The following is a 27,035-nucleotide window of genomic DNA, read 5'->3' as shown; positions in this document are numbered from 1 at the left end:
CATCTCTCTCCCCCAGTCCTTATTGATTTTGTTTTTGAGTGTGCAAACCATGTAACGTAGATTTCAGAATTAAAGCAGCACAGAAAGGCATAGGAATCCTTTCTGTCATTCTCCCCTTCTCTCACCTTCCCTTCTGGTTTCCACTTGGTAACCAGTTGTTCGTTCTGGTTTGTCCTTCCTGGGTTTTGAACGCACTGTGAACAGGTGCGCTCCTTAGCACTTGGCTTTTTCCGCCTAGAGATGAACCTTGAGCATCGTTCTGCCGCAGTCCGCAGTGGCCTTCCTTACTCTTGCCTCGGGCTGCGAGGCAGTCTGTTGTGTCGATGCCATCGCCTGTTCGGCCAGCGGCTTGTGTCGGATCCTGGAGGTGGTTTCAGGGTGGGGTTTTTTTTTTTTTAATTACAGTGTTCTAGTGAATAACCTTGTACACATGTATTTGCATATTAATTATAGCGTATCTTCAGGGAAGATTTCTAGAAGTGGGGTCGCTGGGTCAAAGGTAATGCCGGATCAAAATACACGAAGCCTGGGCAGTTCTGGCGGGTGTCGCCGGGTGTTCTGCTGAAAGGGCCCCTTCCTGGCTCACAGATGGGAGGTGCGGTCCTGCTTCTGGAGATGTGCCCGTGTGGGGCGAGGGAAGTCTAGCTTTAATTTGCGTCTCTTTCATTATACGTCTGAACAGCGTCTACTTAATGGTCATTTTTGTATCTAACGTGTTCAAGTCTTTTCCTCGCTTTCCTATTGAGAGTTTGGTGATTTTTACTTCCTTCAATTTAAAAGAAGTTTTTTAAGGCATACAAGTCCTTTATCTGTGAGCTGTATTGCAAATATTTTTTCTAGTTTTTCACTTACCCTTTGACTTCGTTCACAGTGTTTTTAAAAAGATTGCCATGTGAAAGTTTAACATTTTTATCTGGCTACATTTTTCTTTTTTTTTTAATTGCACCTGAATTTTGACTCATACTTAAATAACATTTCTCTTTACCCAAGTTTTAAAGAAATTCACACATCTTCTTCCAGTACTTAGGGTTTCACTCTTTACATTTCTGACCAATGTGGAGTCTATTCGTGTATATTGTATTAAGTATGGATCTGATTTTATCTTTTCCCACATGGCTACCCATTCGTCCCAGCACTTCCTATTAAACAGTTCCCCGGTGGTCTGAGACGCCACTTCTGTCATGTACTGCCTTTCCGTGTGCCCTTGGGTCTGTTTCTGGCCTTTCTGTTCCATCGGACCAGGTTTGGTGAACTGTGGTCGCCTGGCCAAGCCCGGCCCTGTGTTCGTAAGTAACGTGGAGCTGGCGCGCGTCCGCACTCACTCATTTACTGTCGTCAGTGGCTGCCCCGGTGCCGCAGCAGGAGAAGGGGTGGTCGTGGCGGAGGCTGGGAGGCTGGCGGAGCTGGAGGTGTCTTCCCTCTGACTCGGGACAGAAAAAGCTCGCTGACCCCTGCACTGAAGTAGCTGTGTGTTTATATGGCCTAAAAGCGCCTCATTTTTAGTTAGAGCCTCTGCCTTACTGTGTTTTTTCCTCTTGTAGGGCTTAATCCCCCTTGTAGCTTTTTTCCCCCCGTGTTTTTTCTGAGTGCTCTATACAAGTTTGTTTTTCCATGTGAACTTGAGTATCAACTTGTCTTTTTCCATAAGGAGCGTTTTGTGTGGTTGTTGGGTATGTGTTAAACTTATAAACTAGGGCGAACTGTCATTTTCATAATGTTGCATTCTCTTAGTGAAGAACAAGTTATGAAGAAAAGAATAGAGAGACTTACCAAAGAACTGAGTAATCCACAAAAATGCACCAAACCAACTTGGTTTCACAGGGGAATTCCACCAAAGCTTCAAGGGACATACAGACCAGAAGCTTCATAAACTGTTCCACAGCATTGATTTTTGAAGGAAAACTTTTAATTCTTTATAGGAATTATTTTTAGTTTTATTGTCTTTTGATCAGAGATTATTACATGATTTTTCTCCTTTATGGAACTTACTGTTTCTTTGTGATCTAATAATACATGGCCAATCTTTATAAATTTTTCACGTGTGCCTGAAGAGCAGGTTTCGTCTCAGTTAATGGTGTCAAGTTTGACACTTCTAAGATCTGCCTACCTTCTTGCTTATGTTTATTCTTCCGAACTTTGTTCTGGGTCCTCTTGGTCTGTCTTATAATTTTTTAAATGTCTGTAATTCTTGGTTTCTTATTTAATTTTTTACTAAACATTTTATCAATCTTTAATGGTATTCTTTACCTCCCACTTATTGTCAGTACAATAATCAGAGTTTATCTTTCCTCTTCCTGATCCCTTATCCTTACAATTTTTAAGAATTTTTTAAAAAGATTGTGTTTATTTCTAGAGCGAGCAGAAGAGGGGGGAAAAGCATCAATGTGCAAGAGATACATGATACATTGATCGGTTTCCTCTTGCACAGTCCCAGCTGGGGGTGTGGCCTGCAACCCAGGCGTGTGTCTAGACTGGGAATTGAACCTGCGACCTTTCAGTTTGGAAGCCAGCACTCAGTCCACTGAGCCATACCGGCCAGGGTTCCTCCCAGTTTTTAAGTTGCATTATTTGCACTTTATCAGAATGTATGAAATAGTCTTCTGCCTTCATTTTCACCTTTACTTTACTCTTATATTTGTAATTATCCTAGATGTTTACCATGAACCTTTTCGCTCAAATTGTTCAAGTCGACTCTTGGTTACTCATGAGGGGCTCGTGGATACAGACTTCCCTTCTCCATTACTTATTTAAAACTGCTTTCTGTTGTCTTCGGCTATAAAATCGTTGCTTTACACTTTCTTTACTAGTTTTTGGAGAATTCTCTTAAAAACGCCCTAGTGTTTTGATGTCACTTGCTGCCAGTGGAACTGATGCGCTCCCTCTCTCGCTCTCTCTTTAAATTACATTACTTGGGACGGGAGACCTGTGTTGGTTATCTTTAGAATCTGATAGTGTCCCTGGGGCGGCTCTGGGTTAGTGCTCCCAGCACCTAGAGAGACCCCGTCACCGCGCAGTCCAGGTTCCTTTTCTTTCCGGAACGTGTTCTTGAATTACAGTTTTTTAAAAAGTACAGCCTTATTGAGGTGTGGTTTACATATATACAGTTTGGACACTTGGCGTAGCATACAATTCATTGGTTTTTAGTGTATTCACAGAATGGTGCAACTATTATTACAACCAGTTTAGAACATTTTTATTATCCCAAAAGGAAGCACCCCTGCTTCCTCTTGCTTGTCACTCCCCGCTGCCTCTCGCTCAGCCCGTGGTAACCACCTGGATCATAGTTTTGAAGGTTATTTCTTTTTCATTATTTTATTTGTGTGTGTGTGTGTGTGTTTGGAAACTCCAGTTGTACGGAGGCTGGATCTTCTTGTCTTCCTTGTAAACTACTTTATCACCATCCCCTTTTGCCTCTTTCTTTACCTCATTTGCATTCTGGTTTTTTCCTGCTTTTCTTCAGTGCCTCATTATACTTTTCACTTGAATTTATCCTTCTTGGACATTGTAATTTATCTTCATTTCCTTTATAATCTTGTTTGTATTTCTTGTGTGAGCTAAACCTTGTGTCATTTCTTTCCACTTTTGGTACATTTCTGTTCTTAAGTTTTGAATATTTGACTCAAGGCACTTAAAAATACCATTGAATGCGTGCTTGGGCATGTTTAATTCCGTTTGGAATAACTTTTTTCAATCAGATTCCATAGGAGCAGTATGCCAGGATGCAGTAGGGCGTGCATGGTATACGATAGGTTAACTCCTCTCGTACGGAACCAGAATGATGGTGTCTGTGTTCTGTCCCTAGGAAAAGGAAGGAAATGGTTACTGGGTCACTCTTAGTCATCTTTGCAGAACTCCAGTGAAGAAAGGTTGATTTGAGGCGTTGTTTTCCTTTTCTCTTTCTCTACCCTTCATCCTCCTTTTGTTCTTTTATGGGTAGGAGTTCTTCCATTAGCTGAATTTTCTCCCTTTTGTGTGTGTGTGTGTGTGTGTGTGTGTGTGTAGATGGAGATGGCTTGCGTCAGTCACCACATTCCGGGGACAGGGCTGGAAGTGTGAGTGGAGCTGCGGGTCAGATAAGTTAGAGAAAGCTCACTACATTATGAAAATCATGTAACGGCAAGTTGAGTCTGACTCCCAGTAGATTTAAAATGTATTAGTTTTTAATTATTGTGGAAGGAAAACGACTGTTTCTTCCCCTGCATGGTAGTATTTGTGTGGAGGGAGGAGAAGAGGAGACTTGTGGTTACGCGATGTTTTAATGGTGGCCAGAGCCGTTGGGTTCAAGAGTCACCGTCCGTAGACGTACTCACGGCTTTCTCCTTCCGAGTCGCAAGATTCGTGTGAGAACCGGGGACTGCTTTTTTGGCTAAGCTCGTCTCTTTTTCCAAACGAATGCTTCTGGCTTTCTAGTGATCTCATTTTTCTTGGCAGTGTGTCGGTAAGGTTTAGTTTTAAGGAGAAAAAATGTTCGGCTAAGTTAGGGGCCTCGGTGGAATCAGCAGTAAGCAGACAAGGGTGTTTGGCTTGCCTCCGCCGGTCGTCACTCTGTGTGCTCGTCTTTGCAAGGCGGGGCAAGTCACGATTGGCCAACTGGGTTTAGACCTTCTGCTCGGCCTGATCTTAAACACACAATAACCTCTTCCTGATTTCTGACTGTATCTGAGATCTCTTACGTGTCCTAGGATGCTCTGTCAGTTCTTTGAAATGGTCCGTGGGAAGTCAGATGGTTTGGTCTACTTGATCTGTCAACTATGAAAAGGTGTTTAAAAAAATGAAAAACAATTTTTCCTTGATGTACTCCGTGGTATTTTATTCAGTACGTGTAAGCACACACTATCCTCTTTATACATTTTGCCTTTTAGCGATGATGTTAAAGAACTCTTCAGGCTACTCAGTGGTTCGACTTGAATATTGCTGTCCTTGCAATAAGGACTTGCTGTCCTTTTAATTTGAATTTTCCTGTTATGTTTTTGCTCATTCCTTGTAGCCTTTTTGTGTGATTCGTCTTATGCTTATCATCGTGGGCAGGGGAATGCCCAGATTCAATTTCATTTTATTAAAAAACGCTGGGTGCAGCCCATTAAGTTAATTTCTTAGGCTGTAGCCAGCAGTTGGAAAACACCTGAGATGTATTTTTCAATATGGAAAGTACGTTGAGTTCTGAGTGGAACCGACCTAGATCTGAGTGTCAAGTTCACCAACTGTAACTCTTAATCACTGCTCGCTTCTCTGATCCTCCGGGTCTTCTGTGGGCTTGGAATGTCTACTTTCCTTTTTTTTTTTCTGAAGATTAAAAGACAGTGTATGGACAAGCCTACTGCAGCCTCAATACAGTTAGCCAGTAGCATTTTGCACGACGTAGCTGTCATCCTTACTGCCTTAAATCTAAACCATCACAGCCACCGGGGGAAACGGCAGGGCGCCTCCTCGTCCTCCGGGCCCCGCGTGGGTTCCCCTTTGCCTCCTCTCAGGAGTCAGGACGCTTTTCGTACGAAATCTCACACGTGCACATATTTCTCATCGTGAAACTGGAAACAGGGAATAGGTGGCACTTTTACAGTAGGACGTTTGCTCCTCTCCTAGAACTCTTCGAGTGCGGACTTCTCCAGGTGAGATGTAGTTCGCGCTGGGCGGTGGCGCCCCCTGGCCGGGAGATCGCAGCCGAGGGCCTGCTCCACCTGCCCACGGGCCAGGCCGCTGCGAAGAGCAGTCTGGGGAGGGTGCTGGGGACTGGGGACGCTTATCTTGTATTTATATCTTGTACTTATTTCCCAGAAGTGAGTGTTTCCTTTGTCTCCCAGAAGTGTTTGCTTGTCTGGTCGAGTGGGAGAGGGAAGGAATTCTGCCACGCTATTGCCCGAGTCCAGTGTTTGGCCCGTGCTGAGCTGTCGATGAAGACATGGTGTAAAATGGGGGCGTCTGTATCCGCCAAACTTGGGAAAGCGAGGCCCAGCTTCCTTAACCTGATCTTTAAGTCACAAGATGTTACAGAGCCTTTGTTGTCTAGATGAAGCGTATTACAAGTGGGAGTGGGCGTGGTCAGCGGTGGGGAGAGCACTCAGTACACAGCCCTGGTCAAGCTTCGTTAGGCCCTGGGACCCTTGCTTCTCTGAGCGCCTCTGGTGTCGCCTGGAATTCTCTGTGGAGGTGGTCCTCTGACCAGTGTGGCTGGAGAGCAGCGCTTCCCCGTGGCGCCCCTCCTGCAGACCTTGTAAGGGAAGGGGCAGCGTCACTAGTTCCCGTGGGTTTGGGTGGTTCTTAGATAGCATGCATTGCATGGAGTCCGTCGTCATGGTATCGGTGCAGATTCCTTACTGTGGTGGCGCCACCCTGTAGACCGCGTCATTTGGCCGGAACGGTGATTTTAGAACAGATACAACTTTCCTGGGGACCTTAAAAAAACCCCAGAGATACGGCTAGTCTCCGTCCACTCTGGTCTGCTTTTAGGCCAGAGGCACGGTTTGCTGTCTCACTGCATTTGGGGCGCCTTTGAGAACCTGATGGGAGCGCTGGCTTTTCTCCCTGGAGGCGTGCGTGTGCCCTGACTTTTCTGTTCCTGGCTGTGTGGCGCCTAACGGCCCTCGTCCACACCCCCGAGCCCGTGGGCCTTCATCCAGTAAGGACTCCTGAGGCAGGTTTCCCCAGGTAGGAAGGTCATGCAGCAGGACTTCAGCCCAGAACCTGGATATGGGTACTCCATGAGGTGCTCGGCCGCGGGCGGGCAGACTGTGCCGTATCTGAAGGAGTTGCCTGCTGTCCCGGGCCGGAGAAGCCCAAAGAGGAAGCACGGCCAGTCCTGAGATGATGGTTATTAGCGTGTCTTCCCAAGGCGGCAGGTTTAGGAGCTGCTGACACCCTTAGAGCATGGCTCTTAAGGAAAGGGAGCAATTCCCCCCGCCCCCCGACATTTGTCAATCTGGAGACGCTTTTGGTTGTCACCGTTAGGGCAGGGGAGGGTGATGCTTCTGGCTTCATGTAGGTAGACCCCGGGGATGCTGCTGAGCACCCTACGACGTGTGTGACAGCCCCACCCGGCAGACAGTGGTCTGGTCCCAGCGTCAGCAGACGGAGGCTGATCTGGCCTGGCGTCGAGCTGCTGCTTCCTAGATTGTATCTTTCTTCAGTAGCGATACCAGAGTACGGAGGTCTGCACTTGTATTTACGCGTGATGCTTCTGGGTAGAGGTGTAGGAGGAAAGAGACGATGATGAGTCGGATAGGAAGTGAATAAGCCAGGTTGGTATTTCAGAGAACTTTCCCTTCCCAGAAGCGCTGAGGGCTGAAGAGGATTTCGGCTCCGAGATCAGCTCGCCTCGCGCTTCCGCCTGCGAGCTGGGACGGAGGAAACCACCTCCTTTTCCGCGTGGCTTTTTCTTACCTCGCTCTCGAGCCCGTGGCTCTCTGTCTGTTCCACCCCTAAGGAATGAATGCCAACGTAATTCTAAAGATGGTGGCCCCGTGAGGGGACTTTATTCCCACAGCCGCATACAGCAGTTTGGGGGAGACGGTGGGCATAGGAAAGGTGTGTATCTCATTTGCTGGAGACAGACAAGGTTTCCTTTGTTCCCCAGAAGGGCCCGTCCCGCGGAGTGGGAGGGGGAGGGACTCTGCCGTGCGGTTCGTGCCCCAGTCCAGCGCTTGCTGGCACGTGCCGAGCTGTTACCGTGAAGTGGGGTGTCTGTGCCCCGCAAACGTGGGGAAGCCAGGCCCAGCCGCCGTACCCTGGTTTTTAAACCGTGAGCCTTGCAGAGCCTTTAGTGAGTTAGTGAAGCATATTGTCGGGGGAGGGGGTGTGGGGGGTGCACACAAGTGGCATTTCTTAAACTTCACTGGGCGCTGGGCCCCGTTTTTCTCTGAGTGTCTCTGGTGGCTCCTGCCGTTCTCCGTGGAAAGGGTCCTCTGGCCGGTGCAGCGTGAGAGCAGCGCTTCCCGTGGCGCCCCCTCCTGGAGGCCTCGTACGAGAGGCTGAGAAAATGCATCAGGGGCCCCGGCAGCCCCCACGGGCTTCATGGAGTACAGTTTTGTTAAGCCGTGGCGCGTCTTTGTCCACTTTTATCGAGCCTTAGGAAAACAGTCGCTGTTTTTGTCAGAGGGGTTGTTTCCCTCGCAACGACATCGGTGAGCACCAGCTCTCTGGGTTGGGAAGAATGGAAGGAAGAGCCGCGTTTTTACTGCGAAGACGGTGGTTTCTCGTGTGGTCTGCGGGGACTTCCTTCTCGGTCCTCTCGCTGACGGAGTGGGCCGGGGGGCGGCCCCGGCGGTCCAGCTCCTGCCTTTCGGGAGTTCTCACTCAGCTGAACACATCACACACCCCCACCTCCCACACAGCGCCCGGGTGCCTGGAGGTGGGGGCAGGGACCCCTTATCTCGCGTCCGCTCCACACACTCAGGTCTTCACGGGGTCGTTGTTTCTTCTCGCCGCTCTCGTGGAGCCCAGGTCACTGGGACACCATGCAAGGACGGTGTCTGACCCGCCAGCCAGACCCAGGAGATGATGTGCCGAGTCACCCCTGCTCCCCCTTTACCCATCCCCCGATGAGACCTGCTGGCCCTGCTGGTCTCTCGGGCCCTCCCCGCTAGAGGGAAACACGGCCTCTGTCGTCTCCCTGTTCTCCCCTCCTGCCCACTCGGGACCCTTGCTGCTGCCCCGCCCTGGGCCGGCCGGGACACCTGGACACACCGCCTTCCTCGCGAGCCCATCGCTGGCTCTCCCAGCTGCAGCCCTGCTCTCCCGCCCCTCCCCCACGGCAGGCCCTGGTGCTTGGGGTTTACGAGATTTTGCTGAGGAAGCAGTGGGTTTCTCTGTTGACAACCATCTGGAGCCATTCATTCCCTCCGAGTCTGGGGTTAGAGAGGTGTGAGAAGGGGCCACGGGCGGGGGGGTGGGGGGAGAAGCATCTTCGAAGCAGGGCATGAACACTGGGCGTTCTCGGGTCCCACAGCGGCTCTGTGCGGCCTGTATCTGCCCGTGCCCAGCACAGCTTGCTCAGGACTCCCCCCGACACTGAGGGAGTGACCAGGTCGGGCCCCGCCTTCTCTCTGGTTTCCAAAGCCCCGGCCTTCCCCGTCCGCCACACCCGCTCCACTCCTCGTCGGCGCCGGCACAGCAGAGGGCCCACACTCGGGCCGTTCTGCTGCCGTCACCCGCGCTGGGTACTCCCCGACCGTGGTGTGGGGGTGCCGTGTGGGTCCCGGCACGTTACAGCCCAAAGAACATAGAGGAAAAACGGGGAGAGGCTGGGGGGTGGGCTGCTCCCCAGCAGGCAGTACCAGGTGACGTAAACAGGGTGGTCTGCGGCGTCCTTGGAATAGTGCTGTGGCACAGATGCTGCCCTTTAGACGCCGTGGCCCAGGCTCCTGACTGCGGGTGTGGGAAGGGACCGAACAGGGACCGCCGGCCGTGGATGAGTTGTCACCCCTTTCGGGCACCGCTTTTCGACTTCCCCTTCTCATTAAGCTTCCATGTAGTTACGAGACAGGAGCTTCAGAAGGGGAACCCAGTCATGTGTGATCTCCAGCTAATGGGCATCCATCGAACGACTAGGTCGCCAGGAAGAACAATTACACAGTGCCTCTTTGTGCGGGAGCCACAAACTCGAACGCTCGTGCATTCCTAAGGCAGGCCCGCTTGTCGCTGGCTAATAGCATCCTCCTCCCCTCCAGGGACAAGGTCGGGGCACCCACCACGCCTGCCGGGGGCGATCGCGAAGGCAGTCCAGAAAAACGGGGCCATCAGAGGAGAGAGGGAAGGGCTGGGGCGGTGGGGGGGGGGGGGGCCCTCCAGGCCTTTGTCAGCTCTGCCTGCGGAGGGTGGCCGGCCGGGGGGACCACGGAGCCGCAGGCGTGCTAGCGAGAGTGCCGTGCAGCCGGCGGGAGCTGGCTGGCCTCTGGGAGTCCTGCCGCAGGTGAGAGAGTAGCAGTGATGACTCAGGTGGGGCTTTAGCCCCAGCGCCCAGTCCAGCCCGTTTTCTCTGTCAGCCCGACCTGCCGAGAAGTGAGGTTTCCGTCCCACCACCGACTACCATTTATGACGGACGAGCGCAGCCTCCGTGACCCAGGATAGCGCGTGTTAGCCATAAGCCAGACGAGCTCTCGGGTGTGTGCCGGTACACTCTGGTGTGGGCTTTCAAAATTGTTTTGATGTAGTTATTTAGGGTTTGCAAAACGTGGCACAATTCAAATAACCTGTTTTTCCCCCCTTAGAACACTTCAGTTATGGAGGATCAAAATGAAGATGAGTCCCCCAAGAAAAGTGCTCTTTGGCAGGTAGGAGCGCCCGTGCACAGATGAGCAGCAGTGGGCTCACTGTAGGAACGATGTTCCCCAGCCCGCCACCTCGAGACAAGGGCGAGAGCCAGGCAGTTGGGGTGGTTTTGGTTTTTGTTTTTGTTTTTTGTGCAGTAGCTACTTTGAGGACTCACCCGTCGGTACCATAGGGCAGGGTTGCTCTGACTAGTACAGATGCTGGAAGTTTCACAAAGACCCTGAAGTGCCTGTAGCCCAGAATGTTCTGTGTCCACTGCCCTAAGCCAAGGATGGGCAACCTCGGTGTCCCTTGTCACCAGAATGGCGTCGCACCGCACACCAGCCCGTGTGCACCGATGGGTCTTGCTCCCTGTCCCCACCCTTCTTCCCCCCCTTCCTGTGGCTGTGCCCTCTCCAACTCTGCTTGCCGCTCTCCCGGCTCTCTCGGGGCTTGCCGCCGCCCCCCGGGTTTTTATGGGGTGGGGGGACGAGCATGCAAAGTTTCGTGCTCCAGTGTTTCCGTCTGTCATTGTGGTGTAAGTCATTTTTCCCTTCGTGGGGACTCAAAGGTAGAGCTCATCTAGGTCTGAAGAGAATAGGGGTGAAATTCTCCAGGTTTGATTTGAAGCAAAAGGGTAGATTAGTTAGCAAGAATGAAGTATCCCCAACAAATTTAAGATGAAAAGAAACAAAGCTTGGCCTGGCTGGTGTGGCTCAGTGGACTGTCACGGGCCTGCGAACCAAGGGGTCACTGGTTCAATCCCCAGTCAGGGCACATGCCTAGGTTGCAGGCCAGGTCCCCAGTTGGGGGAGCGCAAGAGGCAACCACGCACTGGTGTTTCTCTCCCCCTCTTTCTTCTTCCCTTCCCCTCTCTCTAAAAATGAATAAATAAAAATTAAAAAGAAACAAAGCAAACCAGTGCCAGGAATGTGTTTCTGGGCGGGGGTGTGGTGTGGTTAGGAGGAGTGGAGATGTGCCTTAGGATCCAGCCTTTGCCGCTGGCTTTTCGGGTCTGTGTGCAGACCGCCCTCCGTTCCCTCCGTTCCCTCCGCCCCGTTTGGTATTCGCTGCAGGTTCTCTTCGTTTACTTTTGCAGGTCACGGTGGTTCTTGATTAACACTCTGGTTGTCAGTGTTTCTTCCACCTGCCCCTCAGTCAGCTGGTTAGTGGCCCGCCACAGCTCCGGGGCGGGGGGGCGGCTAGGAGCCCCTTGCTCGTCAAATGAGACAGCGGCCCCCGAGGTATTGTGTAGATTAGATAGAAGGCAGTATGCAGATGTACTTTGTTACCGCCTCATTCCAGTTAGCCTGCTCTGAAAACAAGTTGGTGATGAGGAAACATAGTGAGCAGAGGGGAGGGGGAGCACGCACATCTCTCTTTCTCGAGACGAGCACCCCGACGTGGGCGTGCGGACCCCCACCCCCGCCGGGGGTGTCCCCTCCGCAGACCGTCGTGGTCGGCCCGCACAGAACCCTGGCCCTCACCCTGTGCTCCTTCACGCCATTTCAGGAACGTGTTCTCTCGTTACCGAGTCGTATTCTCACAAACCTGATTTCAACGGCTACATTGTAGTGCTGTGTTGATGTGTTATAATTTGCTTTAACCAGTTGCCTGTAATTGGTCGGTTATTTCTAGTTTTTCTCTACTGTAAACATTATGATGAATGAATGATCTTGTGCTTAAAAGTAGCAAAGATGCTCCTTGTCCCAGTCGATGCCACCGTGAAGAATTTTCACTCCCTCTGACTGGTTTGGAATGTTGATTTTTTTGAGGTCTGACTGAACATTAAAAACTTCTGTCCGGTGCTGCCCTCTGGTGGTACCCGGGGCCCGTGGGCCGGCCCTCCCTCCCTCCCGTCCCAGGGCAAAAACATTCCTGGATAAGGCGGTGATTCAGGGCGAGACAGAAGGGGCGGGAGGTGAAAGCCCTGACTTTCTGCCCCTCCGTGTGGACACCAGAACTCGCCCCCCGCAGGAAAGGCTGACGCGAGTTGGCCGAGGGAGGCCTTGACCAAGGATGCCCTCTTCCCGAACGGACCTGGGTCAGCCCACGCTCAGGCAGGGGACGAACTGATGACCGGACCTCTTGGTTTCCTCTGTGTGAGCCTTCCGAGGGGAGCTCCTCGTGGACCTGCGTGTGTTTGTGCTGCAGCCCTGCAGCGTTTGGAGCTCTCCGGCCCGTGGCGGCTTCTGGTGTGGCGCGTGTGGGGAGGGGGCCGTCGGAGAGCGCGGCCCCGTGGCGGGACCGGTGTCGGCAGGAGCATCGAGGCGCCTTCGTTTCTAACAGGGGAGCTGCTGAGCCTCGTGGCGTCGGTGCCAGTGGTGGTTTCGGTGTAGGGACGCAGAGTTTTTCTTGTTGGTGCTCTTGTTCAGACGCAGTGAATGTAGTTTCGGTGTTCTAAAAGACACACTGGGTTTACACGAGGAGCACACAGATGTGACGCGAGGTGCAGTTGGCGCAGGAGCTGGGTGTGGGCAAACCTCCCGTGTGAGACGAAGGGGCCGTCAGACAGACATCCCTGGTGTGGCTGGGGCCACCTTCCAGGTCGGTGAGCAAGGGAAGGGGGTGGAAAGGCTTTGGCGTTCTGCCAGCAGTCTGCAGCCCTGGAAACAAGGCGGAAGTAAGAGTTGTTGGGTAAAATTAGACCTTCTAGATGCAGTTGCCTCCAGGTTTCTCTGTTCGGGAGACAGTGGTTTTCAAAGTGTGGTCCGCAGCCTCAGCATCAGCGGGAACTCGTTGGCCGTGCAGATTCTCGGACGCCACTCCCAACCAGTAGAGTCAGGGTGTCTCTGGTGGGGCCCACCTGTCGGTGTGCTGAGAAGCCCTTTGTGACCCTGACGCGGGAGAACCGCTGGTGCAGGCGAAGCATGAACTTTCAGCTGCGAGGAAGTGAAGCCATCGGTGGCCGCTTTGCCAGGTCGGGCTGTTTTTCGGAGATGGGCACCTCCAACTCCAGGCGTCTGAGGGCAGTGCGGTTTGGGGACGCGCACCGGACAGTGGTGGCCTCAGACGTCACTGAGCTTCGGAAAGAGCCGTGACTCGGCATTCGCTTTTGAGGCTAATTTGAGGACATGAGCTCTGGAAACCTTTTAATTACTTCTTGAGTGAATTAATAAAGGAATGAGTGGCTTTAGGCTAAAACTGGCATCTCAAGATTAAATACGCAGAGCGAACAGTGTTTCTGATGAAATGCCATGTTAGCTTTTTCTGCTTGTCGGACTAACTAGTTTCTTGTTTTTCTGAAACAGATAAGTAATGGAACATCCTCTGTGATCGTCTCCAGAAAGAGGCCGTCGGAAGGAAACTACCAAAAAGAAAAGGACTTGTGCATTAAGTACTTCGACCAGTGGTCCGAGTCCGATCAAGTGGAGTTCGTGGAGCACCTCATTTCCCGGATGTGCCACTACCAGCATGGACACATCAACTCCTACCTGAAGCCCATGTTGCAGCGGGACTTCATCACCGCCTTACCAGGTACCTCGGCGCCTCGGCGCGGCCCGCCCCAGGGCCTGGGCGGAGGGAGCGGGGACCGCGCCGGGTGGCCCTCTGGGGCCCCCACGGTGTTTGAGCAGCGGCACTGGGGGACCGGCCCCGACCGGGTGTCTGTCTGGGAAATGGAGGGGCTCCCCCGATTGAGGGTGTGGGCCTTCGGTCAGTGCTCCGTGTTTAACCTGTTTGGTTATGATTGCCGACCTGGTTTGTCAGGTAGTCTAGATGCAATCTGCCTTTTGCCTTTGTAACTAATTTTTTAAAAATATGGAAGCATTTTCCCTCTACTCCTTGTGCTTGGGCAGTTTCGGGTGGTCACTGGTGTCTGAAGTGACCCACAGGGATGGCGGACACCTACCGGGGAACGGACAGCGTGTCCTCATTCCAAAACTACGTCTGCATCCTTCCTCGGTGCCTTGCTTCCCTGTGCGCATGCGCCCTGCCCTTACGCCTCTGGTTAAACTTACTTTGGGTAATTTTTAAGTGGACTACCTACCGTATAGAGTAGTTTCAGGCACAGAAAGTCCCCATGTCGTCACCCTCCGCCTTTCCACTGTCAGCACCCAGTACCGTAGTGGCGCGTTCGCTACCACACATGGACCTGCACTGGCACGTCGTCACCCACGGTCCGTGCTGACCTCGGAGTTCACCCGGGGGCTCTGATCGGGTGGGTTTGGCAGATGCGCAGTGACACGTATGTGCCCGTGCGGTGTCCCGCAGCGGGCCTCCCGGCTCTGAGGGTCCCGGGCGCTGCCTGTTCACCCCTTTGACGGTTGATCATTCGTTCTTTCCTCTTTTGTCCTATTTCCATCTGTTTCTGTCATCTTTTTGTTTTCTTTCTTTTCTTCAAGTTTTTGATTTACATCTGGTTAGGTGAGCTAGAAGGACTTATTCCCAAGGAGAAGGCTGGCAGAGCGGGGTCCTCTGCCAGGGCTAATGTGGCCCAGAGCTTACGACGGCCGTGCCAGGCTCTGCCCCGGGACGGCCAGGGCAGCACCGGGCCCTCGCCGCCACTCCCGCCCCCGCCGGAGCTCCTGAGCGCTGCTCAGCGGGCAGCTCCTCCCTCGGCCTCTCTGGGGCCAAGGTGCAGCGGGCTCGGTGCTCCAGGCGCTGCCACCGCAGCAGACAGGGCCTGGGCCAGGTCTCCCGACTTCCGGCCCCACTTCCCGTGCCTGCAGGCTGACGTTGGACAAGGGCAGTGTTCAAGGGTGTGGAGAGGTAGCCTGGAGCATTCGGACTCGGTCGTCGTTTTTGTGCGGAAATGCAGCGCTGTGCGCCCCGTTTCGTGCGTTAGTGTTTCTAGGAGAGCAGAGTACAACCCCTCTCTTTCAAGAATCAGGGGTCGCCGTCTCTCCCAAGAGTCGTAGTATTTCACAGCCACAGAGAATCTTAGCCGCCGCCTGGTCCTCTCCCTCATCGTGCAGCCCAGGGAGCCAAGGATCAGAGAACGTGGGTGAGGTGCCCACGGTCTGCCCTCTGGGCCGTCGTGGTGCCTCGGCAGGTTGGTCCCAGAATCAGTGCGAGGATGGAAGTCGTTGGCAGGTGAGACGACTCTGGGAGAGTCCTCACATGGGCCTGAAGCACAGACGCGTGGTGTGCAGCACAGTTCAGCAGTGTCGGTTGGTGACCGTGTGGGGGAGGGGCTTGGAGAGCCAGAGGCAGAGTCACGGCAGGTGAGCACACACGGGACACAGGTCCTCTGTGGGTGCAGTGCCAGAGTCCGGAGCCACCGTCATCCAGGCCGTCCCTCTGACTCCAGCTGCATCTCGTCGAGAAAAGCCAGGGTAGCTTTTAACACTGGCAGGCGGGCGGGCGGGCGGGCTTGTTCTTCGTGAGTGTGTACAGCTAGACGAAGCTGTGCCTCCGTTTTCTTACGCAGATCTGGTCATCGATTGTTGTTGCTGCTTGCTTTCCACTGGTTGGGCCTTATTTTCTTTTCCCCTGTATCTTGCTTCTCAGATGTTTTAGTGCTGGGGAACTCACCTGGTGTTTACAGAATATCCACGAGGTGGCACTGTTGTTCTCTCGATTCGTAGAGTATAGTTCAGAGGCAGCCCCCCTTTCCTGGGAGAGTGCAGTCTCGGAGGAGAGAGAACAGATGAACATGTGTTACGTGTATAAATATGGTTAGTGTGATCGCATACAACCCAGTTTTCATTACGGCGAATTTAAAGGTATTGTCCATATCTCTGTTACAGTGGAATTCTGTGGTATTAAGTGTTACATGAAAGGAATGGACCATTGGCTGGGACGTGGAAATATTTTTGTTAAAATGCCATTTGTTTTAACAGGATTTGATCTGAACATATATACATATGTCAGTGTATATCACACAGGGGACTCTAATAGCTGGGGACAAGCCGGCCAAGTTGATTGTGTTCGTTAGTGTCTGGTAGACTTGCATTGAACCTGGCGTTGGTTCCTTAGCACAGGCCCAAACGCAGCAGCGCCGGGTGAGAGACGGGTCCACGTGCATGTCCACACGTGGGCGTGACCACGTGCGGGGCAGCTCCCCAGCCACTGTTCCGCTGTGGTGTCTGACTTCCACGGTAGATGACCTTGAGTTTGAAGCCTCACTCTGCTGAAGTTGACATCAGCTCAAGACCTCTCTCGGTTGTGAAAACCATTCATTCTGTAAACATGGTCCACAGCTTTGCCTTTTTGATGCTCACGGTCAATAGCGCACCTGTCAGTGTTGGGAGAGTGGAAAAATGTTTGTGGTCTCTGGCTCCTTTTGGTTCAGTGGAGAAAGTGATAATTATGATACGGTTTTCTAAAAATCATGGTAAATGTTTAGTCTGCAATGTCAATTTCTGCAGGCTAAGTTTGTGGTTTGTAAGAACGGTTGTTAAAGGGGAAATTTATGCCATTTGAAGTAGAGGCGGGCCGTACTTTAAAAAGGATGATAAGCATTGATGAGCCACTTGGTGAGGTGTCCAAGCAATTAAGAATTTTGAAACATTGCACTTCTTGGCTGTGGTTCACTCATTTGTTATATCCCCAAGTAAGGGTGATAAATCATTATGGACTGGAACTGGGACAGGGACTCGGTCAGAGGTCTCGGGCGTGTGGGAGAACCAGAGGAAGGCTGAGGCTTGAGGCTGAGGCTGGAGGCAGGGCTGAGACCTGGCACAGCCCAGCCCACGAGGGTGCTCACTGGGTTTAGACAGCCCCTCGACGTGAGCCCCGGCCCCTGCACGGAGTAGGTCTGTGAGCCCACTTTTCGGACCCCCGTTTCCTTGTCTTTGTGGGAATAATAATATTAATAATACTTCGAGGGATACTGTGGAGATTAAAGGATGTATGTAGTATGCCTGGCATCTGGTGGGTATTCTGAGGATGGCAGCGGGCGGAGGGGGGAGCCCAGAGAGACAGGAAACACCTGCTTCTCCAGAGGTAATAAGATTTATTGCCAGGAAGTTTTTATTATTCACCCACTAATTTCCGAATTGATTCATCCTGACATCATAGAGGTAGGTGTGTGCGGCACTTCGTTGGCACAACAAAATGTTGGACTTTGTGACCCGGGCATCGTGTCACTTCATTTTTCTCTCGTTCCCGAGGCCAGTATGTTCCAAGTTCAAGGCCTGCCTTGACGGACTGCTGTCAGCAACTGCACTTTGTTTTGTTTGGGCCTCTCACTTCAGATCTGACAACTGCACAGAGCTCTGCGATGGGGAAGGGGGGGTGACCTCGGGGGTTGTGGGGGGGGAGGAAGCTTCTCCGCAGCTGCCCTCTGCAACGCGGCTCGGACACACAGTCACTGTGGTTGTGTGAGCTGAGCAGCTGTGTTAGAGTTGGCTGTAGTCAAGGGCATCGAGCTGACATTACACATTTGAGTCTCATTTTGATACAGTGTTATTTACATATTGAGCTTTGAAATTCGTGCCTTTTGTTTTAATTTATTGTTGAAATGTTTCCAGACCTTCATCTGGTGCCTGTAATTAGCTGCAGCGGCCCCTCTCCGGCACTGGGAGTGCAGGGTTCTGCCTTGCTTTCCGAGGCCACAGTGCAGTGTCCTCCTGTTGCCTGCGGGGGTGGGGGGGGTGGGAGATGGGGTCTCCGTGTGATGGGGCAAGTGAGAGCCGGGCCTGGTGCTCAGCAGGATGCTCCGTGCGGACACCTCCGAGCACGCTTGAGCCCAGGCAGACGGGCCACCTCGTTCAGCAACCTCTTCGCCCCGATAGGCCTGACACGGAGCGCCTCGAGGTCTGCAGCGCTCCTGGGTGCAGCCGCTTGTGGGCCTCGGACGGAGTTTGTGTGAGTGCTGGTCTTCAGGCGCTCAAGGGAGTCTGACGCTTACGACCGAGATGTTCGAGGGGGCTTAGCGCCTTGCTGGAGGAGGCACGCGATATTTTCTCTCAGAAAATAACGAGGAAGGGCAGGGAACACTGATTGCTTAGCCTCCTCGATCAACCGTGTGGGCCTTAGGGGACTCGGGACCGAGGGAAGGGTGAGCGGCTGCCGCTTACCGGGGGACCTGGTGTGTGTCCGGCCCCCTAGGAACCTCCTCCGTTAGCCTCCCCGCCCAGCTTAGGAAGTTCCTTCTCTAGACCGAGGCCGTGGAGAGCGCCTCTCCCCCGGGCGAGTGGGCAGAGCGTGGGAGCATTCCATGCTGCGTCTCTGCGCGCACTCAGTGCCACGTCTGTTTCGGGGAAGACTGAGGTCCGAGCGGGAGAACCGGTCTGTTTCGGCCCGGGTTATCTGCGTCTGCAGCCAGCTCATTTCCAGGAGACGGAAACAGGCTGCCTCCTAGGAGGCCGGAGTGAATTTGAAGTGTCGCCCGAAGGAAGCGAGTCTCCCGGAATCACTGGCACGCGGCTGACCTGCAGTGATGGCACCTGAGAGAGGAGGGGTGCGCAGCCGTGAGAGGTCTCCCGTGCAGACACCCACCGAGAGCCCGGCGGCGAGCCCCCCCGCGGAGGAGGCGGAACCGCAGCGGGCCCGAGGGTGTCGGTGCTGTGGAGCAGTGGCCCCCAGTGTATCAGATGCACCTGCTGGCGCTTCTCCTCCAGAGTCCGGGCCTCCGTCTGAAGATGTCACTCAGGAGCGGGTCAGGGGGATGTCCGGGGACTCCGTTTTTGCTGCCGTCCTTCTTGCTGGATTTTAAAATCAGTGACCCTGCGTGATTCGTCCACAGTGTACAGGCTTCTGAGCACCCGCGCACGGAGCACCCTGCCAGGCGGGAGGTGTGGGTGCTGTGCAGGCAGCGGGGATGTTGCTGCCCTTCCGGCCGGGCAGGCAGCGTCGGACGCGTGCCGGCCTTGCTGTGCGCTTCCTCTCTCCGAGAGCAGGCGGCTCAGCAGGGGACCGGTTGTTGACAGCGAAGTAATAAAGACCTCGGGAAGTGGCTGTGCTCTAACGTCAAGTGTGGGACTCTGGCAGGAGGAGGACTCAGAGAAGAACCACGTTTGTCAGCCCATGGGCCGGGTTCTGAAACATCATTAATGCAGGCCGAGGGATTCTGAAACCTGACATTCTGACCAATAGTTGGCCAGCCTCAGAAACAGAGAGGCACAGGGAGAAGCCCGTGTGATTGATTGTCCACGGCTCTTCCCGGTTAGAGACGCACATGGTTGGAAAGGTGGTTGGAAAGGTGGAGGGAAGCGGCATGTAATCATGGAGATACACGAAAAGGTGGCCCGAACCTTTGAGAACGTGCCAAGAAGGCAAGACCGTGCATAATGTAAAATTGCCCGGAGTGGTTGCGTAATCTGGGAGAGCGGGAAACACACAAAAAGTCACACTGGGAGCAACGGCGCGAAGAACGAAGGGACGGTGCCCGTGGGACAGAGCGTGCGGCGATCGCGGCCGGAGGTGGCAGATTCTCACTCCCCTTTCCCTTACCTTTCGCTCCTTCCCAGTAAGAAGAGTGGGGTTAACCCCAGGAAGGAGAGAAACACCAGTTTGAGAAAGCTCTGAAGGTGTCCAGGAGACGCCCGGCCCCTGTGAGCAGGCAGCGCGAGGGGCAGTGCTAGCCGGGACAGTGCCAGCGCCTGCAGTACGCTTTCCAGACCGGAGGGCGTCGGGACCGGGCGGCGCGGCCTGCCCGATGGTGCCCTCACAGCTGTGGGCCGCGTCTGGTGGCCGTGCGTGCCCGCGCCCTGAGACGGCTGGCCGGTGAGCAGGGTGCCTGGTTAGAACAGCTGCAGGAGGTGTCGGGGGGTGGTATCGGTGGATAAACTCGACCTTACACTCCGGCAGATTCTTGAATGGATTACTAGAAGTTAGTCAGCACCTGAGGGTGGGTTTATGTCGCCTGGAGGGTGTCCCAGGACGGTCAGAGCTGCTGTCTCTGAGAGCTGGGGTTGGGGGTTTATAAATGCCTCTGTGCATCGTGCACCACCTCCTGCTCTGCAGTGAGCACGGGCTGCGTGTGTGGTGGAAAAGGGACACACAGCGGCCAGTGCCAGCGTGTGACGAGAAGAGTGCCCCCCGCCTGTCTGTGGCGAGCCCGACAAGGGAGCGCACGCGGTGGCATCCGTGCCGCGCTCACCGCGCTTCCTTCTGGGGCAGCGTCACCACAGGACCACACCGGCACTGCCGGGAGGTGGGGCAGCGGGGGCAGTGTCTTCGAGAGACAGAGTTTCTCCAAACGGCCCTGAGACTGAACAGAGAGACGGATGGTGGTGGGGCGGGAGGGTCACAGACCCCGTGTCTCTGTGGGTCCCCGGTGAGTGCGTCAGGATTGGATCCGGGAGTGTCCTGGAGGGAAGTACCTGGCGTCGTGGGTGCTGTCCTTGGTTCTGACCCACGGAGCGTTTGCCCACGAACTTGGGGTGAAGACTTCCTACATTCGCCCCTTGGGCAGGCCTGGTGTGGCGCTGTCGGACACGGGAATTAGAGTAGGGAGAGGGAGGAGAGCCACCAGCCCCTGCACGGAGCTGACCCCGCCTCTTCAGCCAGCCACCCCGTGCGGGCTTGGGGGATTGTTTTCACGGGTGTTTCGGAGGGAGATTCTGACTTACTGCATCTTGGGGGTCTGCTGTGGCAGGGCGGTCAGATGGAGGCAGTGCAGCCTCCGGCTGCGTTAACAGCCGTGTGATGGTGTGTGCGCGCAGAGACGGCGGTCCCGCCAGGGTCTCACTGCCGGGTCAGAGCGGGAGTGTGGGAGCCACCGGGTCAGAGCCCGCGTGTCGGGGCCAGTCCGGAGAGGAGGGCCAGTGCATGCGGGGAGAAAGCCTGTGTGCCGCAGTCAGCGGTGTGCGCGGTCGTGGTGGAGCCGGGGGAGCCCTTGGTTTGAAGGCATCTTTGCGTATCGTCTTGTTTGGTATTTTCACCGAGGGCAGAGGTGCTGTCCCCACTGCGTGCAGGCAAGCAGGGCGGGGCTCTGAAAGGTTCTGCCTCCCCAGTGCGCCCTGCCAAGTCCGAGCTGCTGTGCTGCGGCTGCTCCTCTCGGAGGAGCGAGCAGAGGCTGAGCCCGTATGGTGCGGTGTCATCTGACTTGCACAGACGGAGGGAGAGGACAGTGGTCACTGGTGAATGACCCTGGTGCACGGTGAAGGGAGCGAGGGGCAGGCGTCTCCGTGTTTGTTTCAGGTCGTGAAACTGCTGCGTGTTGAGCCTAGACTTAAAATGGGACCTTCCTGCCTGTAGGCTTGGTGTTCCCACCGCCACACAGCACGGACTCGGGGACGAGCCTGAGTCCTCGGGGCCGCAGAGCACGGGGCTGGCCGCGTGAGCGTGCGCCGGGGCTAGCCGGCAGAGGCCGGCTCTCGGCTGCCCTTCAGGGGAGCCCGGCATCATGTGGGATAAACCTCTTAGGGTTCTAGAATTTGTAGACACGTGGCTCTTGCTTCTGAGAACCTTACCTCCACAAGGAGATGAAGAAATTAGTGACAGAGATGTATGTAAAGTACACCTGACTCTGAGCTTTAAAGGTGTCAGCATTTTACTTTTTCATCGCCGTAGCCCCCAGAATTCACACAGATTGTGGAGGAGCAGGACAGGTTGTTACAAGAGACGGTGGGTCACAGAGGACAGACCCAAACTTGGGAGGAGGAGACCAGAGGCCCAGCCTTGGCCCTGCTGCTCCGTGGCTCAGTGTGCTGCCGAACTTCTCTGTGCCCCATCTGTAAAATTGGGGAGTCAGTGTCCCGTAGTGGTTCAGAAGTCCAGGTCACGTGAAAGTACTGTAGTTCAACAGCTGACAAGCACAGAATTGTCCGGGATCAGCTCTTACACCAGGAACTGCTGCTGTGAGTTGCTTATCTGAAAACGTCACAGCCAGAAAGAAGGGGGTGTGTTGGCGGGCACACGAGCGTCTGCAGAGCGACCTGTGTCACTCACGTGTGTGACCTGGTTCAGGACTCCTTGCTCCTCGTACCCTCGGGAACGGCGCCTGGTGCAGGTCGTGTCCCTTCCCGTCCCGTCACCGCCTTTTCTGTTTTGCAGAGCAAGGCTTAGATCACATAGCAGAGAACATTCTTTCCTACCTGGACGCCAGGTCCCTGTGCGCGGCGGAGCTGGTGTGCAAAGAATGGCAGCGCGTGATCTCCGAAGGCATGCTGTGGAAGAAGCTCATTGAGCGGATGGTGCGCACGGACCCCCTGTGGAAGGGGCTCTCGGAGAGACGAGGGTGGTGAGTACCGGGTCCGCGTGCCCCCCAGGCCACGAGGTGTCTCTACCCTGGGGTCCGTCTGACGCCTCAGAAAGGCCATCATGCTTGCCACGTGAGCTGGCCTGTTTTAAATGAGCGGAAAAGGAGTTCGGGGGAGGGTGGAGTTAAAGCTGGAAGAACGTTTCCTTCTGAAGTGTGTGTTTCTTTCTGTTTATTAACTGCTAGGAGGTATTGCACCGTTTGAGTGGTTTGGCTTTTCAAAGCTGTGCACTCGTGCGTTTCCCTTCACATTTCCCCTAAGTGACACTAGCGTTACCGAGAGAGAGAGAGAGAGAGAGAGAGAGAGAGAGAGAGGTAAGGAACAGAGACTGAGAAATCGGACAGCGCCCTTTCGCTGCCGCCGGGTGTTCCTGGTGGTTGCTGGTGCAGGCAGTGGGTGGCGCGGCAGGCAGCTTGCCGTTTTTGTTTGTTCATTTGTTTTAAGAGAAAACCCACAAACATAAACACGTTTCTGTGGCTCTGTGCCTGTCAGCAACCCGGCCCAGCCGGCGAGGAGGAGGAGCCACAGGCGGGAGACCGGTGGCAGTGGTATGCGCGAGGGCGGGCTGTGTTCTCGGAGGAGGGGGTTTGGTGGCGCAGAGTCCGGTTTTCCCCAGAGCCACGGTAGCGCTCTTTGTCAGACTGCAGGAGGAAGGCGGGGTTACTGTGCGCTGAGCGCTCAGAGAGAGAGAGAGGGCGGGCCCGTGTCGGAGAGTCCAGCCCTGGAGCCACCTGGTGTCGCACGTGCTCGGGCCCAGGCATCCTGCTTTCTCACCTCCGTGCGAGCGTGCTTGGTGCAAGTCTGAGGACTGGGGTGACGCAGTTTCTCCGGGAGCACCCTGCTTACACAGAATGCACCCTTTCATGTGCAGACACCTGACGTCTGTCTGTTTTTGTTTGCCAGGGATCAGTACCTGTTTAAAAACAGACCTACGGATGGCCCTCCCAATTCGTTTTATAGGTCGTTATACCCAAAGATCATCCAGGATATAGAGGTGAGTTTATGGCTTATCTTCTTTAGTGGCTCTTTGTGTCTCGTTCTCGGCCTCATGGTGTTCTGTTGATCTGAAATCATGGAATAAGTAATTTTTCCCCAAGTTGAACTCTTGGAGCAAATATGTCACAGTCAGTGAATGAAGTTCTTCAGAACACGTCACGTCTTTTTGTAAAACGTGACCTAACTTTTCTCCATCGTGAGGTGCTTCTGCAGGGCGGCTGGAGTGAAAACCTTGATCCAAAACCAACTTTCCCTTCTAATCCGATAAAATTTCCGAAGTCCAAGGCCCAGCGTTTCAGGCAAACAGTTTCATATTTTTGAGCCGTGTCTAACGACTAGAGGAGGCATGGTCTCAGCTTCCTCTGTTAATTTCCCATATTTTTTCATAAAAACGACTCAAATGTGATGTAAGCAATAATTAAGCGGGTTACGGAGCACGTTACGCTGCCGGGCCGCTGTGCGTGTGAGTGGAACCGCACCAGACCCGTAAAACTCTGTACACCGGACGAGGGCCCTCGGAGGCGTTTGATACTGCTCGTGTGTTCTAATTGGTGCCGCTTTACTGTTGAGCCCTTTCCCGTGAACCGGGAAAGACACGCACAGGCATGTCTCATTAACTCTTTCACACGTGTTCCTGGCGGGCCCGGTTACTCACCGTTTCCTCCTTGGCAGGGACGCGGCGTAGCCTTCCCTGGGCAGTGCTGTCTCCCCCGTAAAGTTACACGCGGCTTCCCACACGTGAAGTAATCCTCCCCCCAGGTGATAGACATAAAAGTTATCGTGCCAGAATTCATTAACGGAGAAACATGTGCTTTTTGGGGAGTCCCCCCTCCCTTTCTGAGGCAGATGTGAACTAATGGAGCCATTTGGTTACCAGTCAATCTGCGTGCGACCGGCATGTCGTTACTTAAAGCACAAACCCTTGTCTTAAGTGTCCGGCTCCCCAAAATGAGCTACCAAAGTAACCTTTTCGGGAGGCTTAAATAATTTCAGACTGCTGCTGGACGAGTCGTAAAGTGTGGGAATTAATTGACCCACTGGCGATGCCTAGAACCAGCTGCTCCTGCAGCGTTGGTAGCTGGGACAGAGTGTCAGTGCGAGCCTCAGGCTGGCTGGTGCGTGTGCAGGGCAGAGGGGCTCGTGACCCCAGCCTGCGAGGTACGCTGGGACACTGCTTCTCCCCACCTCCCGGCGACCTTCTGCGCCTCCCCGTCATCCTTCACGCAGCAGCTCTGAGTTTCCTTGAATAATGTCATAAACCCTTTATCGTGAGAGGGATGATGTTTAAAACCAATCGTTAATGAACAGAAATGTTGGAAGAACTTTGATTGGTGACACAGCCGGCTTTGACACCTGTAAGTGCTGTCCTGATAGACAGTGTGAACTTAATATTCTGGGCTGGGACGTCATGTGACACCTGGTTCTTCAGGCCAGAATAGTACTTCTGAGTCAGCAGCGGAGGCAGGAGTGAGGGAGAACAGAGCCGTGGGGGGGAGCCCTGTTGGACCCAAACCCTCCGCACCCCGGTGGTCCGCCCGGTGGTTCTTGAGGTGCGGCTTGCAAAACCTGCGGTCGGCCACGAGGGTCCCCTCCAGATTTTTGTGGGCTGGGTCTCTTAGAGTAAGGGGTGCTGTTTTATGCTTGGGTCTATTCGCTAATAATAATAATAATAATAATAATAATAATAATAATGGACCATGTATAGAGTGTTTGCTTGTGCAAGATACTTTGATAAGCACTTTATGGTGCGTTTTCTCACTTAACACTCTGGACAGTCCCTGAGAGGCGGGCCATGTCCTTACTGAAGCTGAGGGCGCTGAGGCCCCACGGGGGTCAATGGCTCGCCCAAGGTCCGGCAGCCAGTGAGTAACAGAGTCTGTGGTCCACCTTATATTCCTCTGCACTCGGTACCTCTGTTCTTTCCCTCTGCTTTGGGAGGATGTTTAATTCTGTTTAGGGTGGACACCCAGGTAGAGAGTTTCGTCAGTGATTCATGCATTAAACCAGCGAGAGACTCAGGGGCTTGGCCCTTGTCCATGTGGCAGATCCGAAACCCCACAAGCAGAATATAATAGTTACAAGTATGCTCAGTGCAAGGCACTTGTAACTATTGTACTTGTAACAAGATGATTGCATTTAATTCCTGCAAGGTACAGATCCCCTTCTGTAATAAAACAAAACCTAGACTAAGAGAGTTTTGGAACTTGCTACATAGTTTTGTAGGAGAGATGGGATTTTAACTGAGGTCTGGCCAGCTGTGGGCTCAGTATTGTCATTTTCAAACTGGAAAATTCAAGACGTGAAGGAGAAAGGTGCGTATTGTTATACACACCTACAGATTCAAGGTGAATCCCTCTTTCTCCAGGTGCGAGCGTGCTCAGTGTCCTTGACTGTTTGTTGTAAAAAGGACATGCGTTGAAATAGGGTTGGTCGGTCTTGCTTTGGCCCGGCTACGGGACGGGCGGTGCTCTCTGAAGGACGTTAATGAAGCACATGCTGAAAGCTGCATTGTGCCCTGAATGTCGAGTGGGTTCGGGGCCCCTCCCCGGTTGCCCGCCCACAGTCGCAGCGTCTCTTTCCCCGTGTGCTCTGCAAGGCTGCCAGCCTGCAACGCCCGTTTTCCTTTTCTCCTCCCGCTCGTCCTTGACAGCTCTAGTTTTTGTGCTGGCTTCTGTCCTCCAGTTATTTCCAGGTTTGGTTTTCACGAGTACGTGACCTTGCCCGTGCCCTTCCATGTTGACCCACCAGAAACTGGCTAATTTTTCAGGAAAAAATTGAGAGCCTGGCTCAGTGGGCCAGCCCCTACGATCCAGCAGAGAAGGGTGCGGGAAGCGAAGCCTGGGGAGAATAAATAAGAATTCTTAGCTTTCTGAGAGCAGAGGTTTCTCTCCCGGGGTGTTCTTGCCACAGAGGGTGTGGGGAGGGGGCCGGGGGCCTCTGAGGGGAGAAGGCGTCCCTGGGAAACCTGAGGCCCGTCTTTAGGGAAGTAACTGTTACGTCTTTAGGGACGTAAGGAAAGCAGCTGTTTCCTTCACCAGCTGGAGCCCTAACTGTTGCTACTCACCTCATCAGGGTGGTTATTCATGGTGAGCTTCCTAATAGATACTTTGCTCCAGAGACTTAATTTAGTCCCCAAATTGTCAAAGCCAAGATTCTCGGTCGAAGGCCCGCGCTCTTTCCCCTCCGCCAGGCCCCCGAGGGGTTCTCAGCCTGCCCGAGGCCCGGTGTCCTGTGCGGGGATTCGCCCCTGCCGCTGGCTCGGAGTGGCAGCGACCTTCCGCGGGACAGGCCTTTCCCTCCCCTTCCTTGCGGGGGAGAGCCTGCGTGTGAAGCGCTGTCCTTGGAACGGACGCTGGTGGAACCGTGGCGTGGCGTGGCGTGGCGTGTTGCACCTTTCAGCAAACCGCACTTCGTTCGGGAAAGTGGGGCGCTCTTTTGTGGGTTGCAGGCTTGATATTAACATTGTCCCGACCAGAGAACGCTGAAACCTGCCCACCCACCCAGTTGTGTTTAGGCTTCTAAAAATAATGTTATCCCTGCGTGCTCAGACATCTGTTTCCACTCTGTTGCCAATTTAAATGCCGCTGTATACTCTGTGTATCGTGGCCTCTTTCCCAGTATTTTGAAAATTTGCACAGGGTAAGGGGATTTTACAGGTTCTCAGAAACACGAAGTGCTCCCTGCAGTAGCCGCACGGCGCAGTGT

General features: G+C 53.9%; 1 protein-coding gene across 5 annotated transcripts in view; it reads left to right on the top strand.

Moving 5' to 3' along the window:
- The window catches only part of FBXW11 (F-box and WD repeat domain containing 11), a 97,296-nt gene that overhangs the window by 49,756 nt on the left and 20,505 nt on the right, over positions 1 to 27,035 (top strand). For 3 of the 5 annotated variants that reach the window (XM_028528566.2, XM_028528567.2, XM_036014417.1), the window contains 4 exons: positions 10,203 to 10,265; positions 13,494 to 13,719; positions 22,129 to 22,315; positions 23,238 to 23,328. In XM_028528566.2, coding sequence (XP_028384367.1) covers positions 10,203 to 10,265; positions 13,494 to 13,719; positions 22,129 to 22,315; positions 23,238 to 23,328 — 567 coding nt within the window. The remainder of the gene's footprint in view (positions 1 to 10,202; positions 10,266 to 13,493; positions 13,720 to 22,128; positions 22,316 to 23,237; positions 23,329 to 27,035) is intronic. The other 2 variants (XM_036014418.1, XM_036014416.1) reach the window with 1 other exon arrangement.

This window comes from Phyllostomus discolor, chromosome 13, assembly GCF_004126475.2.
Source record: "Phyllostomus discolor isolate MPI-MPIP mPhyDis1 chromosome 13, mPhyDis1.pri.v3, whole genome shotgun sequence".
Classification (NCBI taxonomy): domain Eukaryota; kingdom Metazoa; phylum Chordata; class Mammalia; order Chiroptera; family Phyllostomidae; genus Phyllostomus; species Phyllostomus discolor.
Note: the sequence above shows the minus strand (reverse complement) of the source record. Positions and strands in the feature narration are given on the sequence as shown.